Source organism: Typha latifolia, chromosome 14, assembly GCF_019914945.1.
Source record: "Typha latifolia isolate L0001 chromosome 14, TyphaL0001v2, whole genome shotgun sequence".
NCBI classification, from domain to species: Eukaryota; Viridiplantae; Streptophyta; class Magnoliopsida; order Poales; family Typhaceae; genus Typha; species Typha latifolia.
This window is the reverse complement of record NC_133099.1, coordinates 1,603,650-1,621,224: the sequence shown is the minus strand read 5'-3', so window position 1 is coordinate 1,621,224 and position 17,575 is coordinate 1,603,650. Positions and strand designations below refer to the sequence as shown.

General features: G+C 38.9%; 4 protein-coding genes and 1 pseudogene across 6 annotated transcripts; 4 read left to right on the top strand and 1 right to left on the bottom strand.

Annotated features, from left to right (window-relative positions):
- The first annotated feature begins 28 nt into the window (after positions 1–28).
- Positions 29–2,691, top strand: LOC140800958 (anamorsin homolog). The gene is made up of 8 exons (XM_073155904.1): positions 29–566; positions 662–799; positions 1,237–1,400; positions 1,487–1,591; positions 1,667–1,826; positions 1,918–2,054; positions 2,177–2,251; positions 2,360–2,691. The coding sequence occupies exons 2-8, from the start codon at positions 676–678 to the stop codon at positions 2,396–2,398; spliced, it is 804 nt and encodes a 267-aa protein (XP_073012005.1). The 5' UTR covers positions 29–566; positions 662–675; the 3' UTR covers positions 2,399–2,691.
- Positions 2,662–4,555, bottom strand: LOC140800960 (protein COFACTOR ASSEMBLY OF COMPLEX C SUBUNIT B CCB3, chloroplastic). The gene is made up of 3 exons (XM_073155905.1): positions 4,424–4,555; positions 4,242–4,279; positions 2,662–3,301 (listed from the first exon to the last, which is right to left on the bottom strand). Exons 1-3 carry the CDS (start codon positions 4,506–4,508, stop codon positions 2,792–2,794), a joined length of 633 nt encoding a protein of 210 aa, XP_073012006.1. The 5' UTR covers positions 4,509–4,555; the 3' UTR covers positions 2,662–2,791.
- Positions 4,556–5,541: 986 nt separating this feature from the next.
- Positions 5,542–9,289, top strand: LOC140801308 (protein S-acyltransferase 11). 3 transcript variants are annotated; one of them, XM_073156338.1, is made up of 6 exons: positions 5,542–5,700; positions 6,182–6,416; positions 6,564–6,862; positions 7,688–7,913; positions 8,027–8,175; positions 9,007–9,289. In XM_073156338.1, the coding sequence occupies exons 1-6, from the start codon at positions 5,680–5,682 to the stop codon at positions 9,037–9,039; spliced, it is 963 nt and encodes a 320-aa protein (XP_073012439.1). In that variant the 5' UTR covers positions 5,542–5,679; the 3' UTR covers positions 9,040–9,289. The 3 variants fall into 3 exon arrangements, 2 of the variants coding, with proteins under 2 accessions (XP_073012439.1, XP_073012438.1); XR_012111408.1 differs by having other exon boundaries at positions 7,688–8,227; XM_073156337.1 differs by having other exon boundaries at positions 7,688–8,175.
- A 1,979-nt stretch (positions 9,290–11,268) lies between these two features.
- Positions 11,269–13,076, top strand: LOC140801196 (UDP-glycosyltransferase 73C3-like). Its single transcript, XM_073156195.1, has one exon. The coding sequence runs from the start codon at positions 11,331–11,333 to the stop codon at positions 12,819–12,821; it is 1,491 nt and encodes a 496-aa protein (XP_073012296.1). The 5' UTR covers positions 11,269–11,330; the 3' UTR covers positions 12,822–13,076.
- Positions 13,077–15,405: 2,329 nt separating this feature from the next.
- On the top strand, positions 15,406–17,094 carry LOC140801131 (UDP-glycosyltransferase 73C3-like; annotated as a pseudogene).
- Positions 17,095–17,575: the final 481 nt, after the last annotated feature.

The window sequence follows — 17,575 nt, the reverse complement described above, 5'->3', positions numbered from 1 at the left end:
TTGGTCGATGTGATCTCAACCAACCGTTGACCACGTCACCTGGGTACATAAAAATACCCGGGCTTTGAAATTTCACATGACGTAGCATCCACCTCATCCCGTGCCACTTGGCGTCTTCCCATTGGCTAACACACGCACGTTCCCCCCATGTCACGGCACGCCAGTCCACGTTAGATCGCCAGTCCAACACGTGTCTCTCATTTCCACGTGTCGACCGACTCAAAATTTTCACCTCTTTCGGACAAACCGGATCCATACCGTCTATGAGATCATAGCCAACCTACTTCTATATTTCTCACCGTTGGATTTAGTTTTTAAAATACTTTTTCATTAATAAGTAGAAAAATGGCTAGATAAATCCCAGTATAAGAATAGATAAAGAGACCTCCTCCTTGGAGGCGGTCTTCTTTTCTTGGTACGCTCCGTTTCAAGACTCTGCTAGTCGGCCCCATTCCGTTCCAAGCCACCGACTTTTAATAAATACAGAAGGCTCCATTACGTTTCGAAAGGTTTCCTTCTAGGGTTTCTTCTCTCGTTTTCATCGGTTCTCCTCTAAGGTTTCAATCGTGAGTACTACTTTTCTTTGCCCATTTTTGCAGAATTTTACCTTAGATTTAAGGATTGCTATGGATTTTTATTGTGAAGTTGTTGGTTTTTGTAGATTTGCGTATCGTGATGGGGAGCGGCACGCTTATTATCACGGATGAGGTTGGATTCCCAGTTCGCGCGATTAGGGATCTTGGGAGCGAAGGAGTCGCCGAGGATGATGTTGTCGTGATTACCCAATGCGGCTCGTTAGGTAAGCTGGTCTCTTCTCTTTTGGGGGGGATTTGGATGTTATAGAGCTATTCGATATGTGATTTTGGAGCTGCGTAGTTTATTTAAATACTGAGAGCACAACTTAAGAGAGTGGAGGGCAAGGGCATCGCGAGTCCAAAGGGAGATGGGTGTGGGGGGCGGTGGAGTGGAGTGGAGGGAGAAAACGAAGAAACAAGAATGAGAGAGAGAGAGAGAGAGAGAGAGGAAGAGGAAGAGAAAGGACTTTCTTATTTGGGCTTGGGTTTTACAAGGCTAACCCTCCATTGGATCTGTTTAGCTCTAATTGCATGCAATTCTTAGTTATTGAAGATATGTCAAATCTGAAGAAAACATTGAATAATTAGGTTTTAGATTAACTTAGTTGCAATATTATTTGTATGTTGTTCCAAATCTAAGCTTGAAATCCTGTGAAAGCAGGAGGGAAGTTGGGATTTGGGAATGCAACGGTTGACTTCGTTATTGCTGTTTGGAAAAACCCCAGTAATTTTGGGGATCAGTGGCTCGAGGAGATTGGCAGGGTTCTAAAACCTGGGGGAAAAGTCCTGTTGCAGACTTCTTTACTTTCTATTGAGCAGGACAAGGTAGTTTACATGTACCTATTTGATAGAGAAGGTTGATACTTGATTGTAAGATGTTAATAATTCATGGAAGTTATATTTCTGAACAGCCAAGCTCTGCCTTAGAGCGCAAATTACTCGTGTCAGGGTTTGTCGATGTGCAAGCTCTCGAAGCAAAATCTCTCTTAACATATGAAGATGTTCAACACATTACTGTGAGTGGATTCTTGGATTTTAAGTTCATATGTTTGCTGTTCGCTTTCCTAATTATAGCTTAATTTGCTGTTCAGATTAAGGGAAAAAAGGCTTCTTGGACAGTAGGGTCATCTTTCCCTATTAAAAAAGCAATAAAGGCTGTTCCCAAGATTCAGATGGATGATGATTCAGATCTGATAGATGAAGACAGTCTCCTGACAGAAGATGATCTGGCAAAGCCAAACTTGCCTATTGGTGAGCGGTCCTAACCACTGATACCATATCCAGTAACTCTCCCGATTTCTGGTGTCCGTCTTGATCTTAAAGTTTGTTCATACTGCAACAGTTGGAGATTGTGAAATTGGAAGTGCAAGGAAGGCCTGCAAGAACTGTACTTGTGGTCGGGCTGAGGTGGAGGCAAAAGTGGAGAAGCTTGAGCTAACTGCAGAGCAGATAGAAAATCCTCAATCTGCTTGTGGTAGTGTAAGTGATTTATCTCTATATATTGCTACCAGCTGCAAAGATAAATTTCTAACTGTTGATCCTGCATTTTACTAGCCATTAGCTTAACATTTGTTTTCTGCTGGAAATGATAAATCTTGCAGTGTGGTCTTGGAGATGCTTTCCGGTGCACCGGATGCCCTTACAGAGGTCTTCCCCCATTCAAATTGGGTGAAAAGGTAGCCTGAGCATTACTTGCTTCCATGCCCATGGTGTTTTGTTTCTATTATCCTATCTTACCATTAACTCAGCTGTAGAGATCTAAAACTTCTGATGAATATTGACAGGTTTCCTTGTCTAGCAATTTCCTTGTGGCTGACATATGATGATGAAGAACAACAGCATCAGACATCGGTTTTTTCTTTCTTTCATTGAATTGTGATTGGTAGTGTTGCACTGTAATAGTACTTTAAAGGAGATCCAAATGACTTCAAGTGAATAAAATCATTTGAGATACATCCTGGTTATTTGTAATGCTGCACTCTGGCGACTGGGTGTGTGTGATCATTGAGGATAAATACATTTCCAATGATTTAACTTCTTGATGTAAACTTGCTTCCAAGTTTAAAATGTTTCACAAGCAATCAGCTGAAGCAATGAAATTTCTGCGGTTATCATATTTGATGAGTCAAAATGTTCAAAATTTTCCTGCTTTCTTACAGTGCTCATATTTGTTTCTGGGATTCGAAATGATGAGGATTTAACAAGGAAATCAGATGCTAAACTTGCTGAGATAGAAGTACTAGTAGCCCTTGAGGACCAACAAGTATTTCGTTCAAGAAGCTTACCAGACCAAACCAGACCACAGGTGTTACATCTACTCCACCAAGTGGGGGTATTACCTTCCTCGTTACACTAAGAATTGGTTCAGTAGGTGCGTAGGCAATTATGTATGGGAACTTGTCAACAGGAAGCTTGGGGTACCATGACATAACTATCCTTACGATGAACAGAAATCCGAACGCAGAAAGGAAAGGACCTGTGAAACCTATCAATGTCTTTGCCGTTGCAGGGTCCAGATCTGCTATCATCAAGCTCTGCATATAGTAGGGCAGTGATTGATGTAATTCTTGTGGCTTGAGTGGTATCGATGATGTCTCATGTGCAGCGGCGGTGAAAGAATCTAATGATTGAACGGCGAAGGCTGATGCTACTCCGAGCAAGCAGCAACTTTTGATCTTCTGTGAATCTTGCTGTTGGTTGCTTCTTCTGAGGCTTCTCATGATATCCTGTTTGCCATTCCTGTTAGCTATTTGATGAAATATTGTTGTATGTAGAAGAAAAGCTCAAAACTTGGCTGTTCTCAGACAATTCATAGATTAGCTATCTGGACAAGCATAGAGTTCATATTGCACTACATCTGTCTGATTCATGCCAGTGCTTTTGAGAAGAAAGCTACATCCATTTGTGCATTTGTCTGATGCAATTCCAACTCGTTTTCTAACTCTGTGCATACATTTCCTAATTGTGAAAAAGGATCACATCTAATTGTGACAAGATTTAGTTCTTCCAAGGAAGACAAAGAGGTGCTTGGAGTGCTTGGCCAACCTTACTATACCGAGAACAAGAAAGACCTACGAAACAAAACCCTTCAGTTAACAAGAACCACAAAGCCGTCAAGATAAACCAATATAAGATAACGGGAAATTACTGAAGACTACATAGACCCTGATATGTTTTCGTATGGAATAACTTTGTGTTGCATCTAATGCTTGCTGTATGTTAGAGAACCAATTGTCCCAAAGATAGGTTACAGATCAACAATAAATATCATGTCTTTTTAACATTTCTCCTTATATGTAGCTGATAATACCACGAGTGGACATGCGATAGATAATGAGATGAGCGGCTTACCATGCCGCGGCGCACCAGAATAGATACTAAATATAAAAGTGATCGACTTCCAGGAAAATTGGCTTTAAGATCAATATGATACTAAAAAAATAGACCCAAAAGCTTAAGCCGTTTCACATATAACAATGAATATCTCATGACCCTTTAACATGACCGAGTTGGGTTATGATTAGGTAGCATATGGAACTCAAACTCATCAAATACAAATCCAAATCCCACCAAAAAACATAGGTGGGTTAATTTCCCACAGTAAATATAAGAACAATACTGATACTTCCATTACTTTTATAAAATACCCATCAATGAATTACTTACCAAAACTCTTATGGGCCTAATGCTTCCATGCGAGAGTCCTACGAGCAAAGCAAATCAAACACTTAGGATAAGCAAATAAAAAGAGGCGCAGAAACCAACTGCTGAGAAGACAAATAAAGGAATAACTGGAACAAAACCACGACAAGAATAGTTATCGGGATTTGGGAGGAGATAGTCTTTACCTGATCGGAGGCGAAATGGATTAAATCGAGCGGATAAGGTGTATGGAAGAGCCATGGTTGGAAGAATAGAGAGAGAGAGAGACATTATGTGGATATCTCTATCTTCGTCTTGTCTCCGCTTGTATCCGCTTGTGAACTTTACGCACACAAGACGGCCCACTGAGCTGAGCCCAATACTTTAGAAGCCCAATTAGCAAAAGATTTAGAAGAAATTATTCAAAACACCATGTATTTTACTTTTAATTATCATTTACTCCCTCCCATAATTTTGTCGTTCCACGCCTGTATCTCGCTTTAACTTTACGCCACGATCTAAAGAAATAGAGAATATTTCGTCATTTTATAAAATAAAAAAAAATTTTAAAAAAATCCAAAGTACCTTCCAGTTGATTTTAAATTTTGATTTCTTTTATTTTTTACTTTAACGTTAACATACTTACTCAATTTTATATTTATAATGAATAAAATTCTTCTAGACGGTAACTGTTTGTTAAGAAATAGAGAGGCAAATTATTTTTTAAAGACAAATTTAGAGATTAATAAATAAATATCTGTGTGGTACGGTAAATAATAATAAAGACAAAACGTAGGATAATTTAATAAATTTTTCACAATTTTAATACGAAGGTTATAAAAATCGGATGGCAATTAAAATAGCTTTAAACATAAACCGATGGCCACTTCTTGCAAGCCTGTAAGATTTAGATAGAAAATTTCTTCACTTGTTTTTACCACCTTTAAAAACCCCAAGTTATTTTGCATGAGCACCTATAATTAATTTAACTTAGCTAATTAAAAAGTAGATGTAAGAACCGAATGCTGAATATTATTGGGTGCGAATAATAATTAAACTAACATGTAGGGTGCTCTTTGGTAAATTTCATTAAAAATTTAATGCGGCAAAAGTTTGTTAGGGAAGTACTGTGATTTATTTAAAAGTCAAGGAGTATGATAATAGACTTGAAATATAAGGTATTTTTTTGTAATTTCCTGTCTTTTTCCGTCCAAATGACCATTATAACCTTATTCTTCTGTTCGAATTTGGCCAATTCCTATACTTTTGTTAGGGTATAATGGTCAAAAAGCAGCACGAGGAAAGATCATCCTGTATGTTCTAGTCGCAGTTAAAACTCGAAAAAGTCTTTCGATTCTTCCTTGAAAGAAAGGAAGCTCCTTTGGGGAGATCTCTCAAGTCCCAAGGGGGAGTCTCCTCTTCCTCGGCCCCTCCTATTCGCACTTCCACGGATTATTACGGCATGGAGGAAGAGGCTATCGAGGTACTTTATTCGATCCCACCTTTTATTCTCGCCTTCTTATCTTCCTTTCTTTATCCGGGGGTTTTCCCTTGTGTGGGTGGTTCAATTTTTACGATGCAATCCGCGATCTTTGTCCATTTCGCCTCGTTGGGTTTGTTGAATTTGGCTTCGGCGCGAGAATGAGCTTGAGATTTGAAGGAAAAGGTCACTTTTTTTTTTTTGTAATTGGGGCAACTAGAGAATCGGAAATCTCACTAGGGTAGATAACTACAATTTGAATAAGCGATGCATGAGTTATGAATCTTTTGAATATGGTAATTAAACATGGAAGTAGCTTAAGGGCATGAACAAAGCATTAAATTTTATCCAAAGTTGATTTACACATGGGCTGGTTTCCGTGAAATATTTTTTTTATTATCTTTGGGATAAAATTTCTTAGCATAAGTCATTTAATTTTAACTCTTAATATTAACCATGATTTCCAACTTTGGATTTCATGTAGGTAAGGCAGTGTGTTACATCCATATCAGAGGATCATGAGGCTATGTGTTGGGGCTGTGGGTTGCGCCTTCTTCTCGCAGGTTATTCACCTATTTTTAAATGTGGCTGGTGTGGAGCGATAACACAACAAAATGAATCTTCAAGAAAACCTGATAGTGTGTGCTTTTCTCATTGGAGAAATGTTCGAGATAGGTTCTTTGTGACAATTGTTCTCCTCTTCATGCTGTTTGTGATAGGTAAGTTGCAAATTTTTTATTCTATTTTTCTTCTGTAGATATACTTGTATTGTAGATGGCTCGCGTAGATTCTCTATTATCCTGCATTAAACCACATCAAAAAACTGTTTTATGTCGTATTTCAACTTAGTGTTTCTTTATTGACAGGCAGTGGCGTGTGGGCAGTATACCCAGTTATTTTCTCAGTAAGCTATTTTTGTGGGGTTTTCCACTGCATAGTCACTGCTATTTTGTCTTTAATTACCATCTCTAGTTTTTGTTTGGCCGCATTTACATCCGCTGGGATGCCAGCAAGGACGTTATGGGGTAGCTATCCAATAGTCGAGAAAAATGGCCTGGAAAACTATACATTTTGTGCATACTGTGAAAAACCAAAGCCCCCAAGAGCACATCACTGTCGTTCGTGTAGAAGTTGTATTATGGACATGGATCATCATTGCCCATTTGTAAGTCTTGTATATTCATATGATCTCTTTGAGTTCTGTTTTCTAGAAGCCATTGATTTAATATTCCATGCTTTGGACAATGGATGGTGTATTAACATACCATGATTGAGCAGTGTTGTTTAGATTTGTTATTAATGACATAACCAAGTAGTAATACGTGGAGAATTTAGGCTGAAAATTTAAATATTAGAAGGATTGATTTACCTAAAATCCTAAATTGGAGTTGACCTTTTAAAGAAAAAGGATAAAATGTTATGTATAAATGGAGTGTGGATATGAAAATTGAGGTGTAGTTACTTTTCCCTGTTCGTGAAAAATTGGCAAATTTAACTGCTGAAGTACTTTATTGACTAAAATAGATCTTATATACCAGATTGTTTGCAAATTATATTGTGAGCATTATCTTTCTAATTCTTTAGTAAATGAGCTCTGAAAGTTTTTTCTTTCAAAAAAGAAAATTCTCTTGAGAAAGGAAGGTTTTCCACTTTTCCCTAGATACATCAAGTGAGCAGAAGTTGTAACAGGATGAAAAAAATAACACAAAGAAGCTACATATTTTTTTTTAACAAGAGAAAGATGCAACTAAGTTCCTATAACTTTATTTTGGTAAGAATTACATAGTGATGTGAAAACATATGCTAATTGTCATATGCCAGTCCTTTGCTTCTACGATTTAGTCATACACAATGTTTAAACTGCAAATTTGTTATTCTGAAGACTACCTAGTAATGTAAGTGACGTCCAATCTGCAAAATAGTATCTGTGAAAGTTAAGGTGAACCTGGAGCTGATACAGATCCATCGTACTGGTCTATCTTCTTTGCAGATTGGCAACTGTGTTGGCGCAGCAAATCACCGGTTTTTTGTTGCTTTCCTTATCTCTATAGTCATTAGTTGCAGTTACGTTGTCCTGATGGCAATTTACTCTGGCTTTCATATATGGCCACCTTTACAGCTTGAAACATCTGGCCTCAATACTGTGAGTTCTATAAGAATACTAAAGAAGATTGTTGCTGCCTTTGCTAGCTCAGCACTCTTGTTGTCTGCAAGAGGTCTTATTCTTATATATCTGGCATTTGCGGGTCTGTCTGTTGAAATTGGTATTAGTGTGCTGCTGTGGCAGCAACTCTCTTTTATTTACAAGGGTAACACATATATTAATCAGATAAGCTCAACAAATGTGATCCATGGAGAAAGGGGCTGGCAAAATGTTCTTCGATTCTTTGGCTGCCAATATTCATATCTCAGAGGACTACTAGGCCGTGCAAATGGTGGCAAGTTGCAGGAAAACTCAAGCTCCAAGCTCTTGTAGTGGTAACTGAAATTCTTCTGCATTAATCTCCTTTCTTAGCTCTATGCCAACAAGGTTCGTTCTTTGGTTTTACATTAAATATGGTACTATGTTGTACTTTGTAGACAAAAAGTTTTAGTTTACTCATTATATATGGTGAGTTCAATTTCTTATTCTGTAACCATAGTAATTTATGTCATCGTAGATGCATAATTTTATTTGTGGTAATTCTCATTACCTTACAATGGCTTGCTACAATGGAGATAATTTATGCTTTTCTAAAACTTTTAAAGTTACATTGAATTTTTTTTTTCCAAATGAAACACATGAAGTAATTAGAGCACATAAAGTTCTCGAGGTAAATGACTGGCGTACTTTATACATCTTTATTTCATGGATGATGTATGTGTCTTTTCAGCACTTTCTGCAGATCTCGCTAATATAATCCTATATGCATGTATATTCATGAGATGTTAACTATTGTATTATACAGTTATTCACTAGGATCAGAAAGCGGTTGACAGTAAGCCACTGTAAATTGTATATTTTCTGTTTTTAGATAAAGCATGTGGCATTTTGTAAATTTAAATTTACATAAAGTGGTTGCACTAACTCATAGAATTAAGTCTGGAAACCATTGTGTGCTTGCTTGGTTGCTGTAAAAATCAGAGTTACTCTTACACTGATCGGGTTGGATATGCCTCATGGCCTATCAGTAACAAAATGCTGATTCATGTCTAATATCACAATAAAATTAGTCGCCCGAGGTGATGGATGTATCTCCTTTTGTTATATATATTTATCATCAAATGTTAGTCTTACTAACGAGATCAGATTTTCATTTTACTGGACAGAACAAGGTGCCGCGGCCACAAATTTTGACCTGATCAGGCAGTATTCAGCTATAACGTGAAAAAATTTCTCGTAGATTACAACCGTATGCCAGCAGTACTTAAAAAAGGGGAGAGTGGATGCAGAAGGATTTTGTTCAACTCTGTTTATTGCCTACAGTTCCAAGATCCTTGGTTGTAACATTGAATCTTGCAGTTCATCTGGGTTTTATCTTACTATTTGTAAAGGAATTTGCAATGTTTCTATTTTCTCCATTGATGCCATTTGGTGATATTTATGAGACAATTTGCTAGACAAAAAAAAAAAACGCATGTGGAAAGAAAGTTCAGGGTGGTTTTGTGATACAAAAGTAAAGCTTATTTGAGGTAAAGTAATTTTTATTCAAACTTGTAACACTTTCTAAGATAAAAGAGGCATAACATCGTCGAAAAATTTAACACCTGTAACTTATACAAAAGTTCATGAGTAAATTAGTCTTTATCGAAAGTATATAAAATTAAAATATATTTCTATTTCTTAGCTACTGGTTTCATGTATCCTCTAGATTGGATGATGATGGAAGCCCATACGTTAGCTTTTACAACTTGAAGACAAATTCTTGCAAGAGATTAGTAAGAATCCCCTCAAGGCATTAAGCATGTGAAATTATGAGGACATTATGATACCTACAGCAGCTAAATTATGATTAAATCTAGTCAACCAAGACCTATTGACTTTGTTTCCTACGTCGTTGTCACTCCCGCGACGTTTTTCAACTTCTCTATTCCTCAAAAGTTGATGCATTTAATCTAAAATTCATAATAAATTAAAAGATTAAAAAAACAAAAGCTTCTTTTCAGTATTAAGATTTGATCCATCTTCTTCCATGATAGCTGCACGAATGGCTTGTCGAAGGAGATAGATTGTTGTCAGGCCATTAGTCAGTAAGAATTGGTCCAAATTTAGCACATCTGATCATTTGAGCTTCAATTTTTACAACAAGAATAAAAATGGGATGCCACCAGGTGATCAGATTGTTGACCTAGGGGTTAATGAGAGAGATGATATGTTAAGATTTTGGTGGTAACCATCTTTGTGTTATGTTACATGGTACTATTACATTAACAACATATCATAATAAAAATAAAAGTAGAGATTATATATATTTTCGAGGAAGAATAGACAACAATTCAGTAAACAGCACTGAAAAGCAGGAGATAAAGATGCGCAAATCAAGAACTTTACTATGATACCATGTTAATTCACTAATTATCCTAAACTTTTTATATTTGCTCGGAAATCTGATCCATTAAGCATACTGGGTGCAATTTGTAATATTTACTGTAATAGGGGAATTATATTTTCTTAGAAAGGGATGGTTGCTTATTTCGAGTCGAACATATGAATAATATTATAATACCAGTCATCTACTAGTGGCCAACTATCAAGTGTCATCTTACTGCTACGGTAGATGTGAGGTTGTTATCAGATTGCTAGTTGCCATAACTCTATTCTCATGAGTCTCCTCTAAAATTAAAGTCATTATCTAATATCTACGAGTACGTACAAATGTGTAATTAATACGGTTGATTAATTATTATCTAGTATCACTTTCATTTCTTAGAAAAAGAAAATAAATATATTATCTTTCTCTTCTTCTTTTTTCTTCTTATCTTTTTTGTCGTATCCTCTTTTGCATTGATATATAATCTATGATATTTATGTCATCATCCTTGCATCTTCTTTAATTTTCTTCGTTAGTAATTTCTCCTAAACTCTAAACTTAAAAGTAACATTCTCTAATTTCTTTAAAATCTTTTTTTCCTTTTGTCTCTTAAAAAAAGAGGAGATAATGTAATGGATAATGGAAGGGCTGAAAAAATGGTATGAAAGAAGAGAGGGAAGAAGGATAATATAATTATTTAATTTTTTATGGCTACCTCTGGAGTATAGTGGAAGCTTCCTCGTTCAATCCTGCCGCCAAATACTAGGTCAATGCACGCACCTTCTTATTAAATTCTAGTGGCAATGTAAAATTGGTCTACTGTCTAAATTGTCTTATAATGATATGATTCATTTGAACACGTAATTCTAGCTAGAGATTAGTCAAAAGTTAGTCGCTGTTTCTCCTCATATCCATTAATTAGATGCATAATTTATCAACTTGCCAGAAGAATCCAAGAGGTCCTCTCTCTCTCTCTCTCTCTCTCTCTCTCTCTCTCTCTCTATATATATATATATATATGAACAGATAAGTATCCAACTATTAATCTTCCGATCTCCTGATCACTATTTAATTAGTGCAAATCTTTGCTCAGCTACACTCCAAAGTCCAAACCAAACGAAAATGGAGATCACAAACAGCCCCAACCATCACAGCCTCCACTTCGTTTTAATCCCATGGCTCGCCCCGGGCCACATGATTCCGATGATCGACATCGGCCGGATGCTCGCCAGACATGGCGCGGCCGTCACCCTCTTCACCACACCGGTGAACGCCGCCCGTGTCAAGCCGACCATCGACCGCCTCTCCGCCGCCGACATCCCCATAAAATTCGTCCCCCTCCGCTTCCCGGCCGTCGAGGTCGGCTTGCCGGCCGGCTGCGAGAACATGGACAGCGTCCCTAATAGGGCCCTACTACCCAACTTCATCAACGCAGCTAAGCTCCTTCGTGGGCCCATGGTGCACTATCTTCGCGATATTGCGCCTACGCCCAGTTGCATCATTAGTGGCACGGCCAATTTTTGGGCTCCCGAACTCGCTCGCGAGTTCGGAGTCCCTTGCTTCTTCTTCCAGGGATTTTGCTCGTTCTCACTCTTGTGTTGCCATAACCTTTGCACTTCCAAGGCTCACGAGGCTGCATCCTCCCCAACTGAGCCTTTCGTGATTCCAGACTTGCCTTTTGAGTTCAAGATTGCAAGGAAGCAGCTGCCAACTCACTTCCAATCGTCACAATTTGCACACCTGGTGGAAGACCAAAGAAAGGCCGAACTGGCTGCTGATGGAGTGGTAGTAAACAGCTTCGAAGAGCTCGAACCAGGCTGCGCCGAATTGTTGAGGATCGCGTCCGGGAAGTTGGTTTGGTCCATTGGACCCGTTTCTCTCTGTAACACGTCGAAATCGGACTTAGAGGAGAGAGGCGACAAGGCGTCCGTTGACACGAACGAGTGCATCACTTGGCTCGACTCCAAGAAACCTCGTTCCGTGATCTACGTTAGCTTTGGTAGTACCACGGACGTCTTCCAACCCAAGCAGCTGACGGAATTGGGCCTGGGCCTCTTAGCTTGCAAGTGGTCGTTCATTTGGGTCGTCAAGGATGGTGAATTATTCTCGCCGGACTTTGAGGCGTGGCTGCGCGAGAATTTCGAGGCGCGGGCCGACGGCAAATGCCTTCTGATACGGGGATGGGCGCCGCAGGTGATGATCTTGTCGCACCGGGCGGTCGGAGGATTTCTGACGCACTGCGGGTGGAACTCCACCCTGGAGAGCGTGGAAGCCGGCGTGCCAATGGTGACCTGGCCGTTGTTCGCGGAGCAATTCATGAATCAGAAGTTAATTTTAGACATTCTCCGCATCGGAATTCGGCTCGGGGACGTCGACACGGCGGTGGAATGGTTGGGTCCGGCGAATGACAGTGTGGCGGTGTGGAGGGAGGATGTGACTAAAGCTTTGGAGAATCTGATGGACGGAGGAGAGGAGGGAGAGGAGAGGAGGAGGAGAGCTGAGGAGTTAGGAATGAAAGCGAAGGCGGCTATTGAGAAGGGTGGCTCTTCTTATTTGAACATGACACTCTTGATGCAGTTCGTGGATAATTACAAAGCTGGAACAAATGCTTAGATGTGGATTTCAAGGTTGACACAATGACACTTCCTAAGATAACACTCTTTAACACTTTCTAAGATAAAAGAGGCATAACATCGTCTAAAATTTTAACAATTGTAACTCATACAAATGTTTCGGAGTAAATTACTTTATGTCCGAAGTATAGAAATTTAAAATGTATTTGACCCAAAAGAAACAACTATTTTAGCTATTGGTTTCATGTATCCTCTAAATTGGATGATTGATGATGAAAGTTGGGCCGTTATATATATAAGGGATAGTTGAAAAAATGTACAGTGGTTCCATGAGTACAATGCATTGTTTTTTACGGCCTGTGACCCACCACCATATGAAGACAAAAGGTTCATGTCACACTGTCATCTTTACGTTGATGATCCGAAATGCCACCCCAAAATCCTATGCTTTTCCATTATTACTTCTCTCTCGATGGGAGCATAGCCATGGTGTTGTGGCAGGGGATAAACAGGTTGGTATGTTACCATGTCATTGAGTTTACTTTGTCGACATACTCCACCATTCCCATCCTCAGATCGCAGCAAAACACCTTCTTGATTCACCTCTTCAGTCAATTTCACTCTTTTAATTATAAACTAAAGTAAACATTCTCCTCCCTCATCGCTAGCTGTTATGCAATTAGCTACACCACCCATCTTGAAAAGAACCTCTCCAACAGCCTCAAACTGAGGGGAGCTAGCCAGCTCGCTCAAGCTTGACTTATATTCCGAACTTGAACGCGTAATTCTTGCAAGAGATTAATATAAGAGTTTATGGTTAACTTGTAGTCATAATTCTTGCAAGAGATTATTAAGAGTCTCCTTACGGGCATTAAGAATGTGAAATTATGAGGACATTATGATACCTACAGCTAAATTATGACTAAATCTAAGTCAACCAAGACTTAGATTGACTTTGTCTCTTACGTTGTAGTTACTCTCACTATGTCTTTCAACTTTCATATTTCTCAAAAGTTGATGCATCTAATCTGGAATTGGTAATAATCAATAGATTAAGAAAGAGCTTCTTTGCAGCATCCATGCATGAATCGATGTTAAGATTTTGGTGGTGACCATCTTTGTGCTGTATACAGTACTATTACATTAATCATATATCATAATAGAAACTATACTAGAGATCATATACATCTTCGAAACGGACCACGGGGAGTCAATAGGCAACACTTAAAAGGCACGGGATAAGAAGTGCAAACTAAGAATTCTATTATGGTACTATGCTAATTTACGAATAGGATAATTCTTTTTTCACCGACAGAGCTATCACCTTTATTTTATAATGATCTCCTAAACTATTTTTTTTAATACATAATAATTCTCTAAACTATCAAAAATAGCTTACATCATCTCTTCCGATAAGTTTTTATTAATTATTTTTATTTATAAGTCACCATGTGATAGTCACATGATATAAATATGATATATTTACCCCTCATATGCATGTGTAAATTATGTGCAACTCAAATAAAGAAATTTTTGTTGAAGGAGTAAAATATTTTTTATAGTTCAAAGGATTGTGTACTACAAAATATTTTGAGGAGTCATTGTAAAAAATGATGGTAGTTCCGAAGTGAAAAGGGATTTGTTTCTTTACCAATTATGCTAAACTTTATATCGATAAGATGTCTGCCCGACTCGTCTAAAAATTAGAAACTTAAACACACATGGTGCAATTTGTAATATTTATTGTACCTACTTAGGGGGATTATATTTTCTTAAAAGTATATGGTTGTTTATTTCAAATTTTCAATGATATTTATAAAATCAGTCATCTACTAGTGGCCAATTGTCAAGTGGCATCATACTGCTATGGTAGGTGCGAGGTTGTTATCTAATATCTATGAGTATATACAGATGTGTATAAAAACATAGTTGAAATTTCTTAATCCTCTCAACTATTACTTAGATATCACTTTCATTTCCTTAAAAAATTTGAATAAATTCATATTTCTAGAATCTTTCTCTCACTTCATTTTCTCTTATTCCTCCTCTCATCCGTTTCTTTCTTCTTTATAATAACTTCTCGGAAGCTCTAAACTTAAAGTAAAATTATCTAATTTCTTTATAAAAAATTTAGTATCTTAATAAAGATAAGAGATAATATAACAAATAATCGAAAGGGTTAAAAAAAATGGTAGGAGGAATGGAGAGGATAAGACAAAAACAAGAAGATAAAAAAAAAACATTTTTGTCAACATAAAGTATTTTTTTAATGCTAAAAAATATACTAGGTCAGTTCACCTTCTTATTAAATCCTGGTGGCTAGCATTAAGTATTACTATTAAATTATTTGTCTTTTATTTAAACTGTAACACTTGCTAAGTAATTGGATGACGAAAGCCCTTACGGTAGCTCTTATAGTTATAATATTATATGATTCATTTGAACACGTAATTCTGGCTAGAGATTAGTCAAAAGTAATTCACTGTTTCAAGATGTCCTCATATCCATTAATTAGATGCATAATTTATTAACCTTGCAAGAAGAACCCAAGAAGCTCTCTCTATATATATATATATATATATATATATATGAGAACAGATAAGTATCCAACTAATAATCTTCCAATCTCCTGATCACTATTTAATTAGTGCAAATCTTTTCTCAGTTACACTCCAAAGTCCAAACCAAACGAAAATGGAGATCACAAACAGCCCCAACCATCACAACCTCCACTTCATTCTAATCCCATGGCTCGGCCCGGGCCACATGATTCCGATGATCGACATCGGCCGGATGCTCGCCAGCCATGGGGCGGCCGTCACCCTCTTCACCACCCCGGTGAACGCCGCCCGTACGAAGCAGACCATCGACCGCCTCTCCGCCGACGACATCCAAATAACATTCGTTCCCCTCCGCTTCCCGGCCGTCGAGACCGGCTTGCCGGACGGCTGCGAGAACATGGACATGGTCCCTAATAGGGCCCTACTCTCCAACTTCCTCCACGCAGCTAAGCTTCTTCGTGGGCCGATGGCGCAATATCTTCGCGATATTGCGCTGCGGCCCAGTTGCATCATTAGTGGCCTGACCCATTCTTGGGCCCCCGAACTCGCTCGTGAGTTCGCAGTCCCTTGCTTCTTCTTCCAGGGATATTGCTCGTTCTCACTGTTATGTTGTCATAATCTTTATACTTCCCAGGCTCACGAGGCTGCATCCTCCCCAGCTGAGCCCTTCGCGATCCCAGACTTGCCTTTTGAGTTCAGGATTGCAAGGAAGCAGATGCCAATTCACTTCCAATCGTCACAATTTGCATATCTGGTGGAAGAGCAAAGAGAGAGGGAACTGGCTGCTGATGGAGTGGTAGTAAACAGCTTCGAAGAGCTCGAGCCAGGCTTCGCCGAATTGTTGAGGATTGGTCCGGGAAGTTGGTTTGGCCCATTGGACCCGTTTCTCTCTGTAACACGTCGAAATCGGACGTAGAGGAGAGAGGCGACAAGGCGTCGGTTGATATAAACGAGTGCATCACTTGGCTCGACTCCAAGAAACCTCGTTCCGTGATCTACGTTAGCTTTGGTAGTATCACCGACGTCTTGCAACCCATGCAACTGATGGAATTGGGCCTGGGCCTCTTAGCTTGCAAGTGGTCGTTCATTTGGGTCGTCAAGGATGGTGAATTATTCTCGCCGGCCTTTGAGTCGTGGCTGCGCGAGAATTTCGAGGCGCGGGCCGACGGCAAGTGCCTCTTGATACGAGGATGGGCGCCGCAGGTGATGATCTTATCGCACCGGGCGGTCGGTGGGTTTCTGACGCACTGCGGGTGGAACTCGACGCTGGAGAGCGTGGCAGCCGGCGTGCCGATGGTGACCTGGCCGTTGTTCGGGGAGCAATTCATGAATCAGAGGTTAATTTTAGACGTTCTCCGAATCGGAGTTCCGGTCGGGGTCGGGGACGTCGACACTGCGATTGACTTGTTGGAGCCAACGAGCGACGGCGTGGCGGTGAGGAAGGAGGATGTGACTAAAGCTTTGGAGAGTCTGATGGACGGAGGAGAGGAGGGGGAGGAGAGGAGGAGGAGAGCTGGGGAGTTGGGAATGAAAGCCAAGGCGGCTATTGACAAGGGTGGCTCTTCTTATTTGAACATTACACTCTTGATGCAGTTCGTGGATAATTACAAAGCTGGAGCAAATGCTTAGATGTGGACTACAAGGTTGACACTTTCTAAGATAAGAGGCATAACATCGTCTTAAATTTTAACATTTGTAACTTATACAAAAGTTTATGCGTAAATTAGTTGAAAACGATGGTGCTTATTTCAAGTTTCCAACAGATAAATTATATTATAATATATATTAGTCATCAAGTAATGGCTGAACTGTCAAGTGTCGTCGTACTGCTATGGTAGATGCGAGGTTGTTATCATAACTCTAATCCTATGCATGAGTGAGTCTCTTCTAAAATTATAGTTGTTATCTAATATCTACCGATGACGTACAGATGTGTAACGAATAGGATTTGATTAATTATTTTATACGGTATCAATTTCATTTCTTAGAAATTTTGGTTTATTGTCTAGTCTAAATTGGATGATGAAAGCCCTTAGGCTTAGCTTAAAATTATATGATTAATTTGAAGAGTAATTCTAGCTAGAGATAGTAAACAGTACGTCACTGTTTCTCCCACAGTGTCCTCAAACCCATTAATTAAATCCATAATTTATTAACCTTGCAAGAAGAATCCAAGAAATTGTCATTTAGCTGGATCTCTCTCTCCATATATATATAAGTATCCAACTACTAA

Bases quoted from the DNA above. Each gene is read 5' to 3' on its own strand.
- LOC140800958 (XM_073155904.1), top strand. From the start codon at position 676: ATGGGGAGCGGCACGCTTATTATCACGGATGAGGTTGGATTCCCAGTT. The intron at 800-1,236 runs GTAAGCTGGTCT...CTGTGAAAGCAG, and splicing joins TACCCAATGCGGCTCGTTAG to GAGGGAAGTTGGGATTTGGG. The intron at 2,252-2,359 runs GTAGCCTGAGCA...GAATATTGACAG, and splicing joins CATTCAAATTGGGTGAAAAG to GTTTCCTTGTCTAGCAATTT.
- LOC140800960 (XM_073155905.1), bottom strand. From the start codon at position 4,508: ATGTCTCTCTCTCTCTCTATTCTTCCAACCATGGCTCTTCCATACACC. The intron at 4,280-4,423 runs GTAAAGACTATC...CTTTGCTCGTAG, and splicing joins TCCATTTCGCCTCCGATCAG to GACTCTCGCATGGAAGCATT. The intron at 3,302-4,241 runs GTAAGTAATTCA...AATGGCAAACAG, and splicing joins TTAGGCCCATAAGAGTTTTG to GATATCATGAGAAGCCTCAG.
- LOC140801308 (XM_073156337.1), top strand. From the start codon at position 5,680: ATGGAGGAAGAGGCTATCGAG. The intron at 5,701-6,181 runs GTACTTTATTCG...GATTTCATGTAG, and splicing joins TGGAGGAAGAGGCTATCGAG to GTAAGGCAGTGTGTTACATC. The intron at 6,417-6,563 runs GTAAGTTGCAAA...CTTTATTGACAG, and splicing joins CTTCATGCTGTTTGTGATAG to GCAGTGGCGTGTGGGCAGTA.
- LOC140801196 (XM_073156195.1), top strand. From the start codon at position 11,331: ATGGAGATCACAAACAGCCCCAACCATCACAGCCTCCACTTCGTTTTA.